This window comes from Manis javanica, chromosome 12 (genome assembly GCF_040802235.1).
Source record: "Manis javanica isolate MJ-LG chromosome 12, MJ_LKY, whole genome shotgun sequence".
NCBI classification, from domain to species: domain Eukaryota; kingdom Metazoa; phylum Chordata; class Mammalia; order Pholidota; family Manidae; genus Manis; species Manis javanica.
Genome location: NC_133167.1, coordinates 24,112,532 through 24,135,356, shown reverse-complemented (window position 1 = coordinate 24,135,356; position 22,825 = coordinate 24,112,532). Strand labels below are relative to the sequence as shown.

Sequence of the window (22,825 nt, the reverse complement as noted above, 5' to 3'; positions counted from 1 at the left end):
TAGGGGTGTAGTGTAGGGGGGTCAGGTAGGGGAGAAGGCATGCATGCACATACATATGTGTTAGATGGTTTAAGAATCATAAGAAATGCTTCGCAGAGTTTTCTTTTTAACTTAAATATATTTGTGTGTGTGTGAACTTTCGGTTCAATGTTGAAGCACATCTTTCCAAATAAAAGTTTGTGGTGACAGAGAAGTCTGGGAAATCGGCTGTGACTCTCCCTCTCCCACACCCTAGGGTCTCCAACAGTAATGCTGACAACTGTTTGAGAGCAGACACTCTCAGGAAAAGGCATGTAGGTAAAATGAGGAGGAGAATAAGAATTTTTCCTTCTGAAAACTCAGCTTCCTCATCCCTGAATTGCCTTTTCATATATTTGTATTTTGTTCATCTTTTAATATTAGTAGGAAATGATTCTTAATTATTTGTATTTATTATATTTATTATTTATAGTGTATGCTAAATATTTTTTAATTAAAATTTTAAATTATTTGCCTTTTTAGTCCATCAGATTAGGAACATTGAAATTAAGATACATAATATCCAGTATCACATAAACCTTTTTTTGGTCCTCCTGCCAAATAGTTGCAAAATGAATACCTCTGTCGAAATTTGTCGCATCTAGTGAAACAACAGAAACAAATTCATTGGTAAAGTTAATAATAATTTTTAGAGATTTTTTAGAGCTCATAGAAATTAGAAAATGGAGTTATTTCTATCTTTAGGATACATAAGTAATATAGTTTTAATTTTTTTTGTATAACTTGAATTTTATTTTGAAGAAATTCATAATTAAGGAGTTGAAAACTTGACATTCTTGGAAGGCATTACATTGTCTGCTGAAAACTTAATTTTGATAGGATTTGATGTGAGTAGTTAGAAGTGTTTACTTGATCTGATTCTTATAATAGTAAATATTAAATTTTACCAGATTTGGCAAAAACCCCAAAAAACAAATATTGCCTATGAATGCTAATGCTAAGAAATTATTTGTTACTTACTTGTTGAAATTTAACTGGGCATGTGGCATTTTATCTGGCAACCTTTATGAGTTTTGAAGCTTCTAACTAGTGGTTATATTTTTTCTAGTACCTATTTGATTCCTTTTTCTCACTGATAAAGAAGGGGAAAGGCACCACCATTACATCGGTTCTACCAAAGCCAGCCCTAGTTGCCTCTCGAGTTGAGGTCAGTATATGTGGATTTATTTTGGTTTATATATTTTGGGTTTTATCATGTGATAGTGGTTTTAAAATGAATGATGTAAACCATCTTACTGTCTATAAAAGATGATTGGTATATTGGTTTTTACCCATTATTTTAGCATCTCATTATTTGGTCTGTTCTTGATGGTGTTCATTGGAATTTTCATGTTTTGATTTAAAATCAAGTCTTTTAAAGTTTACTTTTTCTAGAATATTTGTCATAAATTAACATAATAAAGAATAGGGCTTAATTTAGTGTAGAATTTGATACACTTTCTATTCCTTAGTCAACCATAGTTCTATGTATGTTTGAGATATAGTTCAGACTAATAGAACCATTATAGATGAAAGAATTTTTTATTTCAACTAGAATAATTGTTATTCAACATCATGAATAGAGTAATGTTATTTTACCTCTGAAGAGCAAATGGATAAGAATTAATACATTTGTAAGGCTTGAACCCTTGTTTGTTTGAATGTGTCTGGTAATATTTAGTTTTCTATCCATTTCCTTCATAGTTAAGTCACACACATACCCACACCATCGTTATATAAAATTTAGAAGGCTGTATTTTCAAGTATATATACATATTGATTCTTTATAATTAAAAATAATTGATTTATATGGTTACATGAAATGGTAAGTTGAATTAGATGGGTTGTTTTAAGGATTTCCATGATAGCTTCCTTTCCCAAGATGGAGAGATTGGAGATAATACAGTCATTCATGTGGAATCAAACTGGGTTCTTGGTAGCTAAGGAAGCCAACAACTGTGTAGTGTTTTTCTCAGAATATCAAACACCTTCTTCAAATGCTTTTCTTTTTTTAATGCTGAGGGGAAGGATATAATTTGGGGTTCCAAAGTGCCTTGCATACCATAGGTACCCAATACATATTTGTTGAAGCAAACCAGATTTCCCACATCTTTGCCTTTTGCAGTGATCAAGAGCATCTTTCTTCTCTGAAAGGCTTGGCAAAATGTGGCTCAAAAAATAAGAAGTATCTTTATTTGCTTGAAATCATATATACAGTGTGAATAATTTGGTTATCTTTTCTCTGTGTATTTTTGGGTACTGAACTGTAAAGTAAAGGCAAAATATAAATATGAAGGTGTACCCCTGTTCCCTTGTCTTCTGTGTTTATGCAAATCCTTTGCCCAGAAGTAACCATGGAATATTGAATACAATATATCAAGTCAATTAAGTTTTAAAGAGATTCTTATCTAAAATATATATACCTACACAGAGATGTATATATTTGCATATATATGTATGTAGTTATTTTTAGATATTTACATATGCTTAAATAAAATGTAGACCTCCTCCCCAAATTTTTTACTTCAGTGAAAAGACTTCATAAACTTTGGAAAATGCTTTGAAATAAGAGATGTTGTTTAAATTTTTTTTCCTCATATATTTTTTCAAAATACTGTACTTTAAATCACCATGTAAACCCAGATAATATAGTTTATCTTCCCCCCTCTTAAAATGCCTTATTGTTCCCATCTTAGTAATAAAAGTAATGCTGTTTCTTTATTGATTACAGGTTTCCAAAGTCCTTATCCTGGGATCCGGAGGTCTGTCCATTGGTCAGGCAGGTGAATTTGATTACTCGGGATCACAAGCTGTAAAAGCCATGAAGGTGAGAGATCTTTGCTAGAATTAATATACTCCCTTAATGAGTCTAATTAGTATTTTATAATTTAGATTTATGGCACTGCCTCTTCAAAGTCACTAACATTAATTTCCTTAACTATTCCTTATGTAAAGGGAGTTTGATCACAGATGAGATTTTTAACTTTCTCAAACGTGCACATCTGCAAATTAGAAAGGTTAGAATAGTCTGCAAAATTATCTACATTACCACCTACTTATACTGAAAACATATAAAGCCACATTTATAAATGTTGTCGCTCCTTCCTTTTAAGGCAGTGAACTTTAAAACTATACTTGTCTTTCACATGAAAGAAGAATTTGGACATTCCTTGGTGCTCTAAAGTATTTCAGACATACCATAGGATGCTGCAGGCATCTCTGTGGTTGAAATGGGAAGATCCAGTTAGGAGAGCAAAGGCAGCAGTGCCTTTTGTTCAAGCTTTACAAGTTTTTGCCTGTCACTAGGGGACTCCGTTCCCTCATCTATGACTTGGACTGGATGACCTATCAGAATGATATGGCTGGATTTTCAAGTGGAAAAAAGGATTTGATACCCACTTTGGAAAGAATACCTTTCTTGTTACTTCAGAGTGTTTTGAGATCTTTCCAACTCTTTATCGTAGTAAAATAAATCTTTAGAAAAAACGCCACTCTCCATGTAAGGTATTTCTGTGTAAGAGCTAACTTGACCTTTCTTTGGTGTCTTCGTTTCCCTGGGTAGTCTCCATTTTTGTGCTCATCAGGCCACCAGAGGGAGCTCTCTGTGACCTTGCCTCAGGCTTGCAGGGTAAAGCCACTCATCGGAGACCTGGCTCAGAGAGCGCAACACAGGGAAGAAGGCAGGAGATCAGGACGACAGACAGGGGAAACAGTTGGCCAAATATTTTTGCTTTTTCTTTTGGATGTATTCAGTATTTTATATGCAAATTTTCATCTGATAGATGTCTGCTGAGAAAGGTAGAACACAGCCCTCAATTACATTACACTTCTTCCCATTTATATTTATTTTTTAATACTTTTATCCATACATGCATTGGTGTACACCCATGTGCATTAATATTTTCAAAGTGTGCTTTACTTAATTGTATTATGATTTAATTTCTCTTTATATTCATAATTAGTGGATATCTAATGGTTTAGATGGATTAGAACACAATCTAAGTGTGTTTAGGGTTTAGAAATACATTTAACTAGCATATAATTTTTTATCCTCTTTGGTAATTGTATAAAATATTAATATTTTTGTAGCTTGTGTTTTTAATGTGTTTTACATTTGTTAGGTGAAGTTCTGTATTTTAACTGAAGAATAGGAATTATTAGATAGAATACTGTAATTCATTAGGAGGTTAATGTAAATGAATATATGAATTAAATATTTAAAAATAATTAGATGGTGCATGTAAAGTAGCCAGAACTAAATTATGAAAAGGATGTAAAATTTGTTAAAATGGTTTAAAATTATTTATAAATTTAAAAATGAATAGACACTCTTCACAGGCATTTATGGGGTATTTTCCTATACAATCTGATTTATAAAAATAGCTATATTCATTGTATAAGCACATTCTGGAAAATACTTACAAATATACTCAAGTCTGTTGGTGTTTTTCTTCAGTAGCAAGATACTCTTGCTTGATTATGTGTTCTCAGTCTGGACTCAGTTGTTTAAATTCCAACCCATATTTTAAATACATTTGCTTATCTGTGTGTATCTGTTCAATATCTTATTGATAATACTCTTTTTAAAACAATTCCTTAAAATCTTAAGAGAAGACTTACACTGAGGAAAGGATATAGGACTTAAATCATAGATTTGGATTAGAGTCCTAATTTTGCCACTTACCAGCTGTGAGATTTTTGGCAAGTCATTTAGTCTATTGACTCTCAACTTATGTTAGGTGGAGATTTCTCTTCTCTTGATATAAAAAGCAAATAAACTAATAAAGTACATCATAAATTGTAAGGCACTAAATGAATTTAAAGTACTATGAAATATATCTGATTTTTCATTCAGATCCTCCCCAAGGCTATATAGAACTTTCAGGGATGATTTCTATGCTTTCCTCTGAATATTTTGTTTTCTTTTTAGGTAGGTAAAATAGTAAGAAACATATAGCCATATTTCATAATAATTATTTTGCTAAGTGTCACCCTCATCCTGGTTTATAAAGCTATTATCCTTAGACGCTTACATGAGGAATTATTTTGGAAGTCTCTCCAGATGTCAGAAATAAGACAGCACTATGAATATCTTTATGCATACACACACACACTCACACACACACACACACACACACACACACACACGTTTTTATTTTATTTTTTTTTGCCATATGTTCATCTTTTAATATAATTGTACAAACAGTTATATAATGTTCTTGTTAGAGCAGATATGAAAAATTTTTAAATAACATAGAAACCAGCAAAAGGCTCAGTACTTCCAGCAAAAAAGGAATACATTATCCTTCATTTTAAATGTACACCCAATGTTGTTATCTGACAAACATTAGAAAGGGAAGCATCTTCGATGTTGCCTCTCATGCCATTTTTTATTTTACTCATATTTACATTTTTAAAATATTTTATTCTTTTAAGATGTTGAGCTATAAAATTCAGTAGTATTTCTGGACTTCTAGTTAAATTCTCTAGATTTTTCTCTAACTTTGCTCGATACCTCCAGTGGTAAGAAATTCAGAGTGACCCTCATGAGCCAGTCAGTTCTTTCTGGATAATTTTATTTTCAAGCAATTTCTGCCATCCTTTCATCAAATGTTTGTCTTCTTTTACTTCCACTCACTAGTCCCATTACTCTACAGCCCTCAGAATAACCTAAAAGCTTTGTTACCCAGTAACACCATTCATTTGAATATGGTCATTCTCTTCTTTAGTCCAGGTATTCAGATTCTGTGTTTTTTTGTTTCTTTCAGGAAGAAAATGTCAAAACTGTCCTGATGAACCCAAACATTGCATCAGTGCAGACCAATGAGGTGGGCTTAAAGCAAGCAGACACTGTCTACTTTCTCCCCATCACTCCTCAGTTTGTCACGGAGGTCATCAAGGCAGAACGGCCCGATGGGTTAATTCTAGGCATGGGTGGCCAGACAGCTCTGAACTGTGGTGAGTTCTTTTAATTGCAGAGTTTTGGCCCATGCACTTATGTAAAATATTTTTTGTTTGACTAATCCATCTAACAGTTGTGCTCTTTGTGTCCATAGAAACTTTCCTGTACTATGTGAGGTTGCAGATAGCAGACACCTGAAAATGTCCTATGATGAATATTACTGGTTTATTTCACAGAACAGCTAAAGGACAAAAAGAAACCTTTTGCTTTAATGTTTCAGGGTGGCCAAGTAGGTTTTTTTGGGTCTCCCTCTACCATCTCAGGATATTGCTTTTCTTTGTTACCATTGGATCTGAGAAACTATTATGAATGGAAAATGAGAATTAGCATTGATTATGAACTCTGTGCTCTTACATGTTGGCTTTGTAGCATTTGGCTTTTGCATGTATTTTCATGATAACCTAGATCGGTTTCTACCATTCCTCCATGTATCTCCTGATTCTAATACTCTGTCTTTAAAATGCTTCAGACCTTTGGAACTAAACCATGAATGAGAATATCATTAGCTGGTTGAGGTAAGAAGTTGGTGATGTAATTTTTACATGAAATATAAAAGACTTAGTCAAAGTTAGATAGCAAAGAGTGGAAACACAAACAATTTTGATGATTTTCACTCACATAGAGGCTCTATTACTGGAATTATTTAAATAAGAGAATTTTATTATAGGAATGAACCCTACAAGAAAAGAGAGTAGACTAATGCCTTCAGGCTCCCTGTAACTACATGATTTTCATTAATGAGGATAATAAAAGTCATTTGGAGAAGGCAGTAATATAAGAAATAGGAACAACAACAAAATATTTTGTTAGAATGTCTTCAGAATTTTTATTAGAAAAAGTTTTTTTTTACTGTAAGTATAATTCTATTGTGAACTGAGGTGGCTTCTTGGAGTTAATTTTAAGATTAAAAAAATTTTGTTCAGGTATCTGTTAAAAAAGATGTTTAGAGTTTGAAATTTTAAAAACTGATTATATTTGGTTCTTTTATAGGAGTGGAACTATTCAGGAGAGGTGTGCTCAAGGAGTATGGCGTGAAAGTCCTGGGGACCTCAGTTGAATCTATTATGGCCACAGAAGACAGGCAGCTGTTCTCAGACAAACTAAATGAGATTAATGAAAGGATTGCTCCAAGCTTTGCAGTGGAATCGGTAAAGAACCTTTATTTTGGAGAAACAAGGCCACTATTTGTCTTGCATTTTGGGGAGAATGATTTGTCATGCCTAAAATAATAGTTGAATTATTATATTTGCATATATTTTCTTCCAGAAATGTGTTATTACCTCAGAGACATTTGTATTAGTTGCTGCAATGCTGAAATGTTAGAGATAGGTATTACTTTTTACTTTCTGGAAAGGGAAACATAAGCCAAGAGATGAAATGGTTTATCAATGGTTCAAATGCCACTGAATATAAAATCTCCTGAGTTAAAACAACCACATCAACTTGCAATACCTAAGTCATTTTACCTTCTTCCTGAGATCAGTCACACATCTTGTATGTGCAAATGACCTGCAAATGGGAAACGATTGGACTAAATTTTTCTTGTTAGAATGGCATAAACATTTTAAAATGAAATTATCTAGAAAAAAAGCCAATGGATCTTATCAGTAATATTTATGACTGAAAAACCTCTGTTGAGATGTTTGAAGGGGACAGATTGTTTTGCATTTCTGTTAATCACTTTCTATCTTATTCTTTACCTGTTGGTAGGCCATTTTACTAGGCACCAGGAAAAAGTCAGTTTGGTATACATCTGTTCCTGTTCTGACTTTATTCCTGATTTCAGGCCTTTAGTCAGTGAAGTAGAGATGGGTTTTGATGCAACTTTCCCATTGTAGAAATAGGCAAATATTTAAGGATAAAGCAAGTACTGCCAGGACAACTAAAAATGGCCTATGTATGTTTCAGAAAAGGATTCTATCAAGTACATACCATGTTGCAAAGCTGTCAATCAGGAGTAGTCCCGGGATAGCTCTGGTGAACATTTGGAAAGCTCCTACCGTACTTTTATTCCTTCATTGCCAGATTTAATTATGTCCTTGCTTCCTTGGGATGAGAAGCAGACATATGGGAAAGGTGTAATTACATTCCCATTGGTAGTGTAATAATATTCCACGACAGAAAAATATAACCACCATATGTTGTATTCTGCAAGTTAAAAAAAAAAACCAAAAAACAAGCTTCTGGGACTACTCTCTGACTGAACTTGAAAAATGGAAAATTTCTTTCTATATACTATTCCTAATGGCTTATTGCAGTAACACCAAGTTAATTTTCAGCAGTGGAAAACCTTGTTTCATTAAGAGATGAAGACTTTTAAACTGTATTTAAAAATTCAATATGGCTCCCATTCTCAAATTAATGATAATTATTTTGGCTTGGCTATTGTTTTATTTTTTTTACTGCAAAATAAAATGAACCAAAAAGGAATAAAAAGCACCTTCATGCTACATTAGAAAAACCCTAGAATTTTACTTAAAATTTATAAAACAGCACTTACTTTGCAAAAGGAGTTAGAATAATAGAACATTTCCATAGTCATGCTCCCCAAATAAACTGATTTTTCTGAGTTGCTAGACTCTCTTGGTGCAGTCCTTTCTGCTAGTGTGGTCAGCTTTCAAAAGTGCTGGTCCTGTTGACAGATTGAGGATGCCCTGAAGGCAGCAGACACTATTGGCTACCCGGTGATGATCCGTTCTGCCTATGCCCTGGGTGGGCTAGGCTCAGGCATCTGTCCCAATAAGGAGACCTTACTGGATCTCAGCACAAAGGTATGTATTTTAACAGGCCAAATTCTCACCAACCAAGAGAACTGACTCAATATACCCTTTCAATTAGAGAAAGTTGTGTAGATGAGGAACGTTTTCTCTCATTTGTTAAACCACTGTCATATTCTTTAAACATGTTGTCCAAAAGATGACACCTTTCAAAGGGAAATGCAGCACAATTATTTACACTGAACCTCGGAGTTAACCCGGATGGTCCCAGGTAAACTCTTGGTCATTCTAAAGTCCATCTTTGTTGTCTGTCTATTGATTTCAGTGATGTGAATTCAATCCAGTTCTATCTTTGCTTCAAGATCTGCTCCAAAACACCCATCATGCTAAAGTATGTCTTAGTGGCTAATAATAAAAAAAAGGAATATAATGTCTACTTTTTCCCATTATTTTTTGAAATAATATGACATGGATAACAGCCAGAAAGTGAAACAAAACAGATGGAGTAGTTTAGCTTTATCTCAAATTTACGTGTTTAAAATGTATATGATAAAACCTCTTATTATTGTAAATGAATGAGCTATCTGCCAACTCCCACACATACATATATAAGCAAAAGTGAGATTTAAGTATTTAAAATTAATATTCTGTTAAAATCACTTTAAAATACTACTGAATACTCTTTTCCTTAAGTATTAAAGGGGAAATCTTGAGGAAATAAATTAGAGATGAACACAGAAAATATGTTGCATGAAAGCAGAAGTTTTGCCTGTGCTGTATTCCCACATAATAGAACTTATTGCCTAGCAATGCTGGGGGCTTGACAGTCATTTCTTGAATTAATGAATACATATGCAGCTAAGAGGCCCATGTAATGTACATGGCAGTCATGGAGGTGAGTGTGACAGAAGTATTGTGAGAGCTCTTGGGGAGAGTGCTGAGTAACTGCCAAGCAGAGCCTATAGCTTTATCACTACTTACTTTTTGGAGTGAGACAAAATAAGTCCCTTGAATTACTGACATAGAATTTTGAGAACAGATAAATACAACTAGATATGTTTAAATAACTATAATGACAAACATACATGTCAACAACTTGCACTTAATTTTCCCAAATAAAATAAAATAAAACAATATAAACTTATTATATTAATAATAAATTAATAAAAAAGGGAAACATATCTAATGTAAATGTTTCTTGTTTCTCTTCTGAATCCCTGAATCATGTATCTAAAGAAAAGATAAGTTTATGGAGGTATAAATTTTCTTTTCCTCAAGCATATTAGATGTTCCCAGTATTTTTGGTATTAGCAATGTCATTATTACTGCCAATAGTGGCAATGTGTATTTTTTCTCAATTAAAAATATATTTTACTGAGTAAAAAGCCATTCTGATATTAAATTGTCTAACAATGTTTACAATGAAGACAATTTGAGAATGTGATAGTTTTTATTTATTTATATTCCTCTAAAATAGTTGATAAGTCATTGGATGGTTTTCTTTGTTGAAAAAAAAAAACCCTAGCTTTTCCCTTGAGAATAATTATGTATCTTTATATCCTAGGCTACACTTTATTTTCTTGAGATTATATTTAGCACCATTCGAAGCTGCACTAACTCATCGAGGTCCCAAAGTTAGTCTTTTGCATAAAATCTGAGACTTGAGAGAATAAAAGGTAACAGGTGATGATGATCTCAATCGTCCTTGTGTCCAAATAGCATGTCTGCTCCATCAGAAGGCTACCAAAATTGATGCCCTTTGTTTCCCAGATTTCTTCTGTTAGCAGTCAGTCTTAATGACATATGAATCATTATTAAATTGTTAACACTGACTACAGTTTCCTAACCACTCATCATAGACAGCTGTGGAGACAAAGGTATTATATTTTCAACTGCACATGCTGGAGCCTGTATTGTTGAGTGAGGTTCAAAAAATAGCGTTGAGACACATTGCAGAGAAACTAACATTGAGTTATTATTTCATTATAGTGCCTGCTAATAATCTGAAAAAATTCAAACTACTTTCCCCAGCTGCTTTCTCTTCCTTTCACTGCCATTGTAAATCAAATATATTATGAGACAAAGGGACGTTTCTGTCTTGGATTTTCAGCCACCGAATGTCCTGAGGTCAGAGACTGCCTCTTTCATATTGCAGGTTCAGTATTCCTCCCACCGGTGGGTACTCAGTAAATATGAAATGATAATTATACTAATTCATATCTGTTTAATCAGGCATACATGATATATGACTCAGAGTATTTAAGCACTTATGCAGTGATTAACCATAATAATAGTTGCATATGACTTCTTCTAATTCCCAAGTTTCACATGCCATCTTGGCTAACTGTTTACAACCATCATCATCTCCTTTCTTCTCCTCATCAACATCCACTGACTTTTATTGTGTGTCGTTGTACAAAGCACCCTCAGCTATTTTAGAGAAAGCCAAAGCCGTTAGACTTATTTTTCCATATTTATTTGCACTTATCACATTTTCTGGTTTCACAGAAGCCTAGCTGCTGAAATAATTTCATTTCTCTCTGCCTGATTGCTCAATTATTTTCTCTTTTTCCTAAATTAGTTTGATTTAATGTCATATCAGCACTTTGAATGGCAAGTGCTCAATAATGTAAATCAGGCATATTCACTGCAGGATGCTATTCCTAGAGCTCACTGATTTACTGACGCACTGCGCCTCCTGGCACGCAGAAGAGGACAGAACCTAGGCTTGAGACTTCCTTGCTGACCAGGATTTAGGCCACAGCATGTTGCCAAATATCCATATTCAAAGCAGTGTCTTTCCTTTCTTTTTGATATGTTTTGCCACCAATTTTCAGGCCTTTGCTATGACCAACCAGATTCTGGTGGAGAAGTCAGTGACAGGTTGGAAAGAAATAGAATATGAAGTGGTCCGAGATGCTGATGACAATTGTGTCACTGTCTGCAACATGGAAAATGTTGATGCCATGGGCGTTCATACAGGTAGGCAAAGAATCTTCAAGAATTATAGTAGTGTCTCTGATGGCCCATAAGTCTCTATTAAGTTCTTTTCTTTAAATCACTGTTCTTAGCTGACAGACTAGTGGTTAAGTTTCACATATATATAGTATTTTACTGTGTTGAAAATACTCTCACATTTAATTTGATCTTCACAATACCTGCCTATGAAGTCAGGCCAGTGTTATTATCTTGATTTCATTTGAGGAAGAGGTCAAATATAGGTACATGGTGAAGGTAAACTCTCTTAAGACTTGATGTTGAGAAGTAAGGAGTGTAGTTAAGAAGGCTTAAGTAGACCAGGGTGTCATCAAGTGAATGAGCCACAAGTAATACAAACAGATGAAATGAATTTCTCAGGAAGGGAAAGGTGATGAATTAGGATTTAAAAATGCTAAATTTGAGGTGTGGGTGAAACTATCAAGAAGAGGGTTGAGAAAGTAGAGCTATAATTCAAGAAAAGGGGCTAGAAATAAAGAAGTTGATACAAAGTTATTGTAAGTTACTAGTTTAAAGGAAATAATTGATGCTTGAGGTACAGGCTAAGTATTGAAAAGCATATGTATAGAAAGAGAGGGAATTGGGTCAAACATTAAGATTTATAGCACCAGAGAAAGAGGAGGGATTAGTGTTGAAAAAGAAGAGGGTGAGGAGGAGGTGATAGGGAGAAAACTAGGGTGGTACAGTACCTTGTAAACTCATGCAAGAAAGTATTTTGTGAAACAGTTTTGGTTTTGGCTTTATCAAATGCTATGAAAGGTCAAGAATGAGGATTTAATAATGTGGTTTTTTGGATGTTCAAGAGGACACTGTACGCAAAGTTGGTTATGTGAGCCATATTGAAAGGAATTATATGGCAATGTGTGATAAGCAGAATTGGTAAACTTTCAAGTTTAGTCATACAAAGAATAAGGGAGATAGTTCCTATGATTGTCTGGCTATGTTGGGAGAGGGGCTTCTGGAACCAGTAGAGATCTTAGCATGTTTGTAGGCAGAAGGGATGGTGCATGATTGGAAAGGAATCGCAACATCAGAAGGGATGAGACAAAAAAAAATAGGTGGATACTTTATGTTAACTGTCAGAGAGATGTTGAAACACTAGGAAGGAAATGAAATTTCTATATATCTGCCAGTCAAGAACCCAGTATCCAGGCAACCTTAATACTTTCAATGACATTAAGGAATTGACAAAATAACTGAGAACAAGGAAGAAATAGAGGAATATTTGGGTGAAGAGGAGATGATACTTTATGGAAGGAAGAACTTGGGAGAGAGATAATCTGAGATGAAGAGAAGGGAAATTGGAGAAGTTAATGTCGATCTTGTAAGTAAATGACTGAAGCCTTGATAACTAAATAGCTTGGGAAAGGTTAGAGGGGTTTCTGTAAGTAGTACACCAGAGTAATACAGGCAGAACAGGAATCGAAAGGAATAAAACCTGACATGTGTTATATGTATTACCTTAAGATAATTCCTTTCCAACTAACCCTGGGACTGTTCTGTGTCTTATATCGCACAGACAGATTAAATCACTAAACTTGGTTATATAGATATCACACCAAATAATGAATGTTGCTTGGATGTACAGGTGATTCAGTTGTTGTGGCCCCTGCCCAGACCCTCTCCAATGCGGAGTTCCAGATGTTGAGACGTTCTTCAATCAATGTCGTTCGTCACTTGGGCATTGTGGGTGAATGCAACATTCAATTCGCCCTTCATCCTACCTCAATGGAATACTGCATCATTGAAGTGAATGCCCGACTGTCCCGAAGCTCTGCCCTGGCCTCAAAAGCCACTGGGTAAGACTAGAATGCTTGACCATGGGTTTGCAGATTCTTCACAGATAGAATTGGGAAATTGATAGCTAGTGGAAGACTGTGCTGCATTTATAAACTATAGCCCCCATTTCTGTATGCTGGTTCCAAATCATTTAAGACCCTGAGGACATGGTTATTAATGAGCTGCTGCCAGATTGAGGCAAATGGTATTGCTAGCTGGCTTTGCTTGCTGGTTAATCATAAGCTAATCAAAACCTGGGTGGTCAAAGCAAGCTGTGGAAAATCTGCTTCTTAATTGCACTTTGCAGATATCATTAAAAAGTGCAAACTGATCCTTAATTTTAGTCCTTAACTGGCTTCTTTAGTTTTATAGTGAATGGGAGACAAATAATTACAGTTCATTAGAATCAAGCATTTAATACACATTATTTTATTTTAACAAAACTCCACAAATCTAAACATTGTAGGGTTTTCTATAGGTAAGTGTTGCAGCCAAGTAAATAAATTTGCTATCCATTGAACAACTGCTAGGAAGCATAATTGGTGGGAAAATTAATTAGTATCTTTTGTTTCTATTAACATATTTAACATCTGGCATTTAAATTGCATGGCATTTTAATGAGAAAAATATTTACCTTAAAAATTGTATTTTTTTTAATGCGGCTACACAGTGTTGTTGGAGTGGTGAAAGGACTTGCTCTAAGCAGGAGACAGGGGGCCTGAATTCTCCAGGTCCTACTACTGACTGTGTGACTTTGGGCACATTGCTAATGTCTCAAGTCAGTTTCCTCATCTGTTAGATGGGGGAGTTGTACTGAAAGACTCATACAAAATTATGTGGCTCTTTGACTGATTTTCTCAAATATAATTACCAAAGCTGACATTCCAGAGGAAGATAGTCAAGTCTCCAGAGTCTTAGTTTTTTAAGGAGCCCAAAGTTGTAATTTGGAGATAGAGCAAAAACTCAAACTTGCAGTGACTCTATTTTCTGACTATTATATACACCATGGTAACCAGCTAACTCCACTATCTTCTAGGTGCAGACATGTATATATTTTTTCAAAAGAATATTTGGCAGATTCTTATCTTAGTGGAAGTTATACACAAGTGAGCACTTTATTTATCAAGAAAGGTATTGATTTTAGATTGAAGAGGTGAAGGTTGGGAATTGTAGCACTGCATGTCAGGCATAGAGAGTCAATTCTTTGTGATCCATGCCTCTATACTTTATCCTGACACATTATTTTATAAAAGACTATTAAATCTTCATAGAATAGAAAGTCAGCGTAGTTTATACCACGATGTGGAATAATACCAGAATTTCTAAGAGAGATAAACTTATGTTTTGGGCTATGTTTAATACTTACTGCTGAAAGAAAAAAAATTGTCTCCTCATTTGTAGGTACCCACTGGCATTCATTGCTGCAAAGATTGCCCTAGGAATCCCACTTCCAGAAATCAAGAATGTTGTATCAGGGAAGACATCAGCCTGCTTTGAACCTAGCCTGGATTATATGGTTACCAAGATTCCTCGCTGGGATCTTGATCGTTTCCATGGGACATCCAGCCGAATTGGTAGCTCTATGAAAAGTGTAGGAGAGGTGGGTCCTTGGTTTATTCCTCTATTTCTTCCTTGTTCTCAGTTATTTTGTCAATTCCTTAACATCATTGAAAGTCTTAAGGTTGCCTGGATACTGGGTTCTTGACTGGCAGATATATATATATATATTTCATTTCCTTCCTAGTGTTTCAACATCTCTCTGACAGTTAACGTAAAGCATTTGTTACATGGCCATTTAATAGATTCTAAAAGCTCCTACTCAAAAGATGAGGCCATATATATATATAGATATAAATACTATTTTTGCACATTTGAAAAAACATATTTGTGTATATATAACTAACTTACAGTGTGTTTTCTAAAAAAAAAAATCAAGAAAATAAAATTATATAAAACACAACATGGTATATCTAAAAGATCACTGAACTTAAGAGTTCAACTTTAGTCCATTCATGCAAATTGTGATTTTACCCTATAAAAGAAGTGGGTTGGACTAGAAGATCTCTCATGGCCCTTCAAGTCTAAAATTCTCAACTGACAAGAGCTCAGTGGAATATTAAGCAAAGACAGTTATTCGTTCCTTTATTATGATGTTTGCTTCTCTTTTATTGAATGTATTCCACATATCATTATGTACAGTGAATTTAAAAATGATAAAAATTTATGAGCTACTTATAGAATTAGTTACTTTAGGGCCATCTTTTAAATATATAATACTTACAAATTTTATTAAATATTCCAAAAATATTTTCTTAATTTGATAGTATAATAAAATATCTTATTTCTGGCAGTCTCTCCCATGGTTAGGCTAGTAAAACTATGAACATATTGTCTGACTCTTCAAATATCAGTATGTCTCACAAATTGCATATCTGAATTGGATGAACATTTTGTTTATTCCTGCTCTTGAGAATTTTTACTTTTACTAATTAAATTTGGAGCAGTGTGAAAAGGTTATCTGTTTGGCTTTAGTGATCTATGAATATGTATCTTGTCACACCATTGACATGAAATTTGCTAAACTGACATTAATGGGAATTCCAGTCTATTTGAGGAATCACAGAAGTTTACTCAGGGCAGTATTATGACTGTTATTATTTTAAATTGGAGATTAAAAATGCATAGCAATCTCTTATTCCATGGAAAGATTCAAAGACAGTATTTATCCACTGAAAATAACTGAGTAGGCTTCAAGGTCAATTTAAGTTTAGTTCTGACTTGTAACTTATCCAAACTAAATCACCATATGGTTTTCCTAATTGATTAGTGTACAATCAGCTGTAAAGATTGTGGAAAGACATGTTAAATTTGTCATGGGAAATTTGGTCTCCACCTACATTTAAAATCTGAATCTGTCAGTATTTGTTTTGATTCTCAAGGTTCTATTAATATTAATGCTTGGCTATAAAGAAAGCTAACCTGTCTTGTATACTGCCTGATAGTCATTTAAAATAGTTCTATTTTTGTGTTAATATATGTCTGGTTTCTCTTCATTTGCCTTCTATTCTAAAGGACATATGCATAAAAGCAAGATCTTATTAAGGAAACCTCTATATGTTGTGGCTGCAGATTCCTTATTTTAATACTGTGGTCCAGAGCAGGTACAGGTGATTTCTACATCAGTGTCAGAAATAAAGCTAAATTCCTTAAGTGGTTGAAGACTGAACAATAATGTTCAAGACTCATTACATCAAAATCATACTGAAAAGGAGAGAGGAAGAAAAATAAGACTACTTAAATTTGAGTGGTAATCTTCTGATACGTTTTGCTTCTAAATCTTTTTGGAAAACCATCCCCTTTCTAGTTCTGTTGCAAACTAAAAATAATTAAGCTCTTTGTTTACATTTGAGCTGTTAAATGTGTATTACAGGTCATGGCTATTGGTCGCACCTTTGAGGAGAGTTTCCAGAAGGCTTTACGGATGTGCCACCCCTCAATAGATGGTTTCACTTCCCGTCTCCCAATGAACAAAGAATGGCCGTCCAGCATAGATCTCAGCAGAGAGCTGGCTGACCCATCCAGCACCCGAATCTATGCCATTGCCAAGGTAATAATGTGACAAGGGGCCACTATTTTTTTTTTCCAGAATATAGTCAGCTTGGATGGACTTCAAAATAAAACTGAATCACAAAGAGGTCTTGAGTTTGGGAATTTTTGGAAAAATTTTAGTTCACTTCAGTAGTATTAAACTGGAGACTTCTATCAATTTCATCAGATTATTCTATAATTAATGAACAATTACCCTTTTTTATTTGACTTTAAGCCTGGGTTTAAGGATACATTGCATTTTTAAATGATGATCACATAGATAAAATGTTCCCTTCTTTTAGTATATACACATATAAAATCAGTATTCTTAAGCAGATTTGATAATATTGGCTTGTTATTACTTGTTCCTTGAAAATGTATAAAATTGTATTTTAAAAAAGAATATGCATAAAATTATATCACTTAGTATATGCTACCTAAGACTTTAGAATAATCTTTATTTGCTTCTTTTTCTATGTTTAAACAACAACAGTAACAGGCTATAAAGAACTTCCATGATTATAGGCCTTTCTATATAATTATTTTATTGGTCTTACTTTTAGAACAAAAGCCCCACATTTCTTACTTCCACCACTAGTCCCTTTTATGCAAATTAAAATCCCTATTAATCTCCCTTCATATTTACTATGCTTAGAGTTTTGAAGCTTGAGCTCATCTGATTTTATAAAAGGTGACTTGGGCAGCTGGGATCTGTCTGGTCAGAAATCCCTGAATGGTATTTTGACATTTAGGGAAGCTTAGACATTAATCCTCTAACAGTATCAAACCACCTTGGAGCTATAAAGCTCTGCTGACCATGTTATGTGTCTGTGTGCGCGCACGCATGTGGGATGAGATGATGTAAATATGAATTCTGTCTGTCTTTAAGAGGGAATCTTTGTAATTTGCCTTTGTAGCAACAGAACAATGCTGTTAGTGATTTTGAACACACTAACATATATGTTATGTCCATATATTGAGAATCCTGCAGAGATGGGCAGGAGAGGAGGGAATGTTTCCTTCATTGCATAATGTATACACTGCTCACCTTTGTGATTTCTAAATGCAGAATATTCTATTGACCTTCTGGGAGATATTAGTATTTTTGATGGACATTGTTCAATGTTGAGTTTCCTGGTGATAGACAATTAACATCTTTCTGAGGTGGAGGGGGTAATGGTAGTGATGCAAGGTCATTCTAGAAAGCTATTTCACCTTCTTTATTGTTCCTGTTTCAGTCCTTTGTTTAAAAAGCAATCTATCATATTCATATGTGTGTATGTATATACACATAAAATTTTTGTCCCAACAAAGGGCAGTAAATGGATTTTTTTCTTTATATCTAGGAATCATATTTCCACCACTTTGAGACAGATGGAAAAGGGAAGTATTTCCAAGTTCCCAATGAGGCTGGAAAACTCAAGTCAATATCTCATTCTTTTCTAACAGACTTATAAAGGATGAGAATTCAGGGAGACTGTGTGGGGATTCTGTCTTGCACAGAGCACCCTATGTCTGAGCAAGAAGTGCATGCATGGTCTGAGGTATAAATTACTGTCTGCCACAATGCCGGGAGAAGGAACTGATTTCTGTATGTTAGAGGTCACCATGACTGCTCATTTCCACAGCAACCGGGGACTTGGCAATTTTGACAAAGAGAGTAAGCATTGTGGAGGGCTGAAGGGGAAAAGCAGGAAGGGAGTGAGTAAATCTTCACTTGCTTTCATGATTCTGTTAGAAAAGGGCAACTTGCTCTGAGGTCTCATTTTTGTAGCCATCTTTTTTCAGGATGACTGGATCATCACCTCTTTGGATTGGGGGGAATACAGGGTATTATTTTTGACTTGGGGAAGATTAGAGTAACCTCATGCTTGTTGGGGGGTCACTATGAACTTCCTTACAGCTGTGTGATGTGGCAAAGCTGCAGTGCTTGAAGACGAAGACCTGAGATGACAGGGTCTTGCTTCCTGCTCGAAAATGAATGTAACTGGCTGTCCTGCTTCACAGTGAGATGACTATGGGATTCTAGGTCCTCCGTCCTTTGCACGGTGATCACTGTGTGTAATCGTGTGAACACTGCCTTTGGTCTGTCAGAAGTGTCACAAGTTAAGGTTCCATGCCGTCGCAGTGTTGATGGCCAACAGCTAATTGTGCCACTAATCATTTGGAAAAACAAGACAGAATATTAACTCCTTGAGCACGTGACTATACTTACAGGGAGAATTAAACAAAGAAACATAAACAGACGTATGAAATGACAATGCCTTCGAGTATTCCCATTAGATGTCATGTTATTCTAGTCAACAGAAATAAAAGCTATGCTGTCTCTCAACGCTTATAATCATGGTCTCTCTGAAGCTAGAAATGAGTTAAGAAAATTAGGCTCCCTGGCCTGAAAGACTACAGCAGAGTTATTAGCAACATATATTTCTTAATGGGATTTAAAAATACAGTGTGCCATTCTAAAATATGGTGTTTTGGAATATTATTTGATTGTTATTTTTCATCGAGTATAAATATCAATCTAAAAATAGTAAAGCATAAGAGTGGATATCTTTTGAATATGAAAGTTTTGGGAGTTTATCTCTTTTTCCATTTGCCTTTTCTACTTAGCTTAATGACCCATAGTTGTGATTTTACTTTTGAGAAATTGCTAAAGTAGGCTTGAGGAAAGAACTGAGCTGCCTATCAGAACAGAAGTTTCTACGACATTGTTTGGACTATATTAGGATTTTGTAAAATGCCTGTCTTAGCACAAAAGTCACAGTAACTCGTTCAAAATAATTTTTTGTTTGAAGTCCTCCATGAGGAAATATTCTGGAGAAATTACACCAAGCTGAATTGATCCATAAATTCTCACTGGTTTGTGTGAGTGTGGAATGAGGTGATAAAAATATGCTAATTATTAAAGGGTAATTATCCAAATACATGTTAAATGATCATTATTTGGCTACTAGATTTTTTTTTTTTTACCAATTTGACGTAACTCTAGCTCTAGCAGATTCTCTAATTCCAAAGAGTGTACCAAATTTAGGATATAATGTAACCTGTCATATGAAAAGCAGGAAAGCAGAGCCTGGTAGGGGGATTTTTTCTGAGTACACACTACTCTGATTAACTCAGGACACCTCTTTATGCCATTTTCAGATGTAGTTGGCAGTATCTATAGGTTTATTGGGAGGGGTGTCAATGATATATGTTTCATCCTCAGTACATAACCTCAGGTACTCTGAATAACATGCAGAGGGATGGTTGCTGTATGTTTTCAACCAAATAAGACATAAAATGTTTGCCAAAGAAAGTACCCCTTCTCCTTTTGGCAGGCCTTGGAAGACAACATGTCCCTTGATGAGATTATGACTCTCACATCCATTGACAAGTGGTTTTTGTACAAGATGCGAGACATTTTAAACATGGAAAAGACACTGAAAGGGCTCAACAGGTAAGGTGGTATTGCTGATTCACTCGGAGATCTTCTGGGCAGTTTTTCTTCCTCGTACCCTTAAACATTTGGGCAAGATCCTGTTTTAACGAAGTAAGTAGTTCCAAGGTTGAAAAGCAGTAGCCATAGTCAGAAGAAAAAGCAGTTTTTAGATGTTTACCTTTTGAAAATTCTCTAATATTTTTAACTATTTTCTACTCCTACCATTGCCTTCAAACAGTAATTTTTTATTAGATCTTTTGAATTTATGAAAATTGGTTTATATATATGAATTACTGTGCTATTTAATTAACAAACATTACCTAGATTTAAATTTTATTAATTAACAAGCAAATAATATTCTTGTTTTCTGTAAATTTTCCAAGTTTGGGGTCTATTATTCTCTTTTAATATCAGCCTACACATTCCTGTATATTGATGAGCAAATGCATTCCTTTTACATTCTACTGATATTTTAACATTGTGATTTCCAGTTCAGCATACAAATAAGCCACATTCAAGATTCTTGTTAATAGATTCTTTACCTCTCACTAATTTACATTTTTATCTCCTTCATGGCCAATTATTTTTAAAGTTTCATTTCATGTTCAGAGTATTCTGATAATGTAAGTGCTTTAAAATCTACTTAAAAATTTTTTTTCATGGGAGGACTATTTGTTGGGGGTGCCTCAGGCTTATAAAATCACAGGTAGGTTTTATACATGGATCTCTGGTAAGAGGAGCATTTATTACCAATTTAAGGAAGACAGTGTAATCCTTTTTAGCTTCTCCCCATAAAAGGACTCTGCAATATACTACCTTTAGAAATAACTCTCACCTAAAAAACTAGGCATATACTTACAGAGGGAAAACATTTTGTTGGTGTAAATGATTCTTGAAATTAATCACTTAAAATGTTGAAGACAGTGGAAGATCTCAACCCTGGATTTCTCAATGATTTATCAACTGCAACATATAATCTGGTTACTGTGTTTACCTAATCAAGATGCACATAAACTGAGCAATAAAAATACTTGCTTTTCTTTTTGAGCAAAACAAGGTCCTTTTTCATCTGTTCAACAATTGTCCACAACGAATGCTTGGTTTTGAAAATTGGGCGTTCCAATCTGCCAAAAATGAAACTAGCTATAGCAGCTTCTAAGTCATCCTTTCTAGTGAGCACTTAAAATGAACTGTAGATGGCAAGTAAGAATCAGGCCTATACATTTATCTTAGAAATTTGCTGACTTGGGGTTTCCTCTCTTGGTTTAGGATGCCAGCAGAACTTCTACGTTGAATTATAGTCTGTTCCACTGTTTTAAGTTTTAGACAACTGATTTCAAATACCTATGAAACCACTCCAATTAAACCACAGGAGGGTGCTAGAAACTTGCAGTATGCCATCTGCAGAAGTGGAAGAGACCTGGGGTGAAAAATAGCAGATGTAATTGTGACTTAAATTTCCACTTGATAGACGTTCTGATTTTTGGAGAAATACAGTGTTTTAATTGAATAGTCTGTTACAACCAGAAGGCAGGTTGAGATTCTAACTAAGCAGAAATAAGTATATATTGATAGTGAAAAAGGTCCTTGGAGGATTAGAACTACTCACTGTTACAGATCATTTATAATATCTTTCAAACTTCTACATTCTGTTGCATTTATTTGCTGATAATTTGACATTTTCAGTCTCCATTTTTCTGGCCTAAGCACATTTGTAAATAGAGATATTTTCTTTTGTTCATAATCTACATAAAACTGTTTTATATAAAGCTTTTAATAATTTTAAATAGTTTAAAAATTATAATGATCTCTTGTTTCAGGAACTCAAAAGAGAATCCATGGTGTTAGTAAATCTAAAACCTGAACTCATTATTATCTGAGTGATACTTTACTGTTGAGTTCATTTTTTAATTTTGAGTGTCATAGATGCACATATAGCAGTTCGATAATGATTATCATTGAGAGGTGTCAGATAAATAAGAGTAGATGGCCACTGAAGCTACCTGTCTCAGTCATTCTGTGACACAGAAGGGTGTGCAGTAGAAAGGATATTTCAGCTGATGGAATATAAATGTGTAGGACTTGAGTTTTCTTGTCTTATTTTGAGTATCTTCACAATTAGCCTGGATTATAACATCTGCTTTTTCTCAGCCTCTAAATATCCAGGGAGGCTTAGTATCAAGGCAGATACTGCTCCAATTATAAGAGTCACTCTCTATTAACTGTTGGCATTAGATGGCTGGATTATGTACTCCCAGTTTGGAGAAAGGTTAAGATCAGTTGTTCTTCTTCATTTGCATTTATTTATGGTTCACTTTGTTTCAAATTCTCAACTGCCCC

At 34.5% G+C, this 22,825-nt stretch overlaps 1 protein-coding gene across 1 annotated transcript in view; it reads left to right on the top strand.

The window, feature by feature from the left end:
- The window catches only part of CPS1 (carbamoyl-phosphate synthase 1), a 124,268-nt gene that overhangs the window by 45,071 nt on the left and 56,372 nt on the right, over nt 1-22,825 (top strand). The window contains exons 12-21 of the mRNA XM_073218157.1: nt 1,088-1,186; nt 2,750-2,845; nt 5,787-5,976; nt 6,971-7,128; nt 8,623-8,751; nt 11,535-11,679; nt 13,283-13,493; nt 14,875-15,073; nt 16,904-17,080; nt 20,385-20,503. Coding sequence (XP_073074258.1) covers nt 1,088-1,186; nt 2,750-2,845; nt 5,787-5,976; nt 6,971-7,128; nt 8,623-8,751; nt 11,535-11,679; nt 13,283-13,493; nt 14,875-15,073; nt 16,904-17,080; nt 20,385-20,503 — 1,523 coding nt within the window. The remainder of the gene's footprint in view (nt 1-1,087; nt 1,187-2,749; nt 2,846-5,786; nt 5,977-6,970; nt 7,129-8,622; nt 8,752-11,534; nt 11,680-13,282; nt 13,494-14,874; nt 15,074-16,903; nt 17,081-20,384; nt 20,504-22,825) is intronic.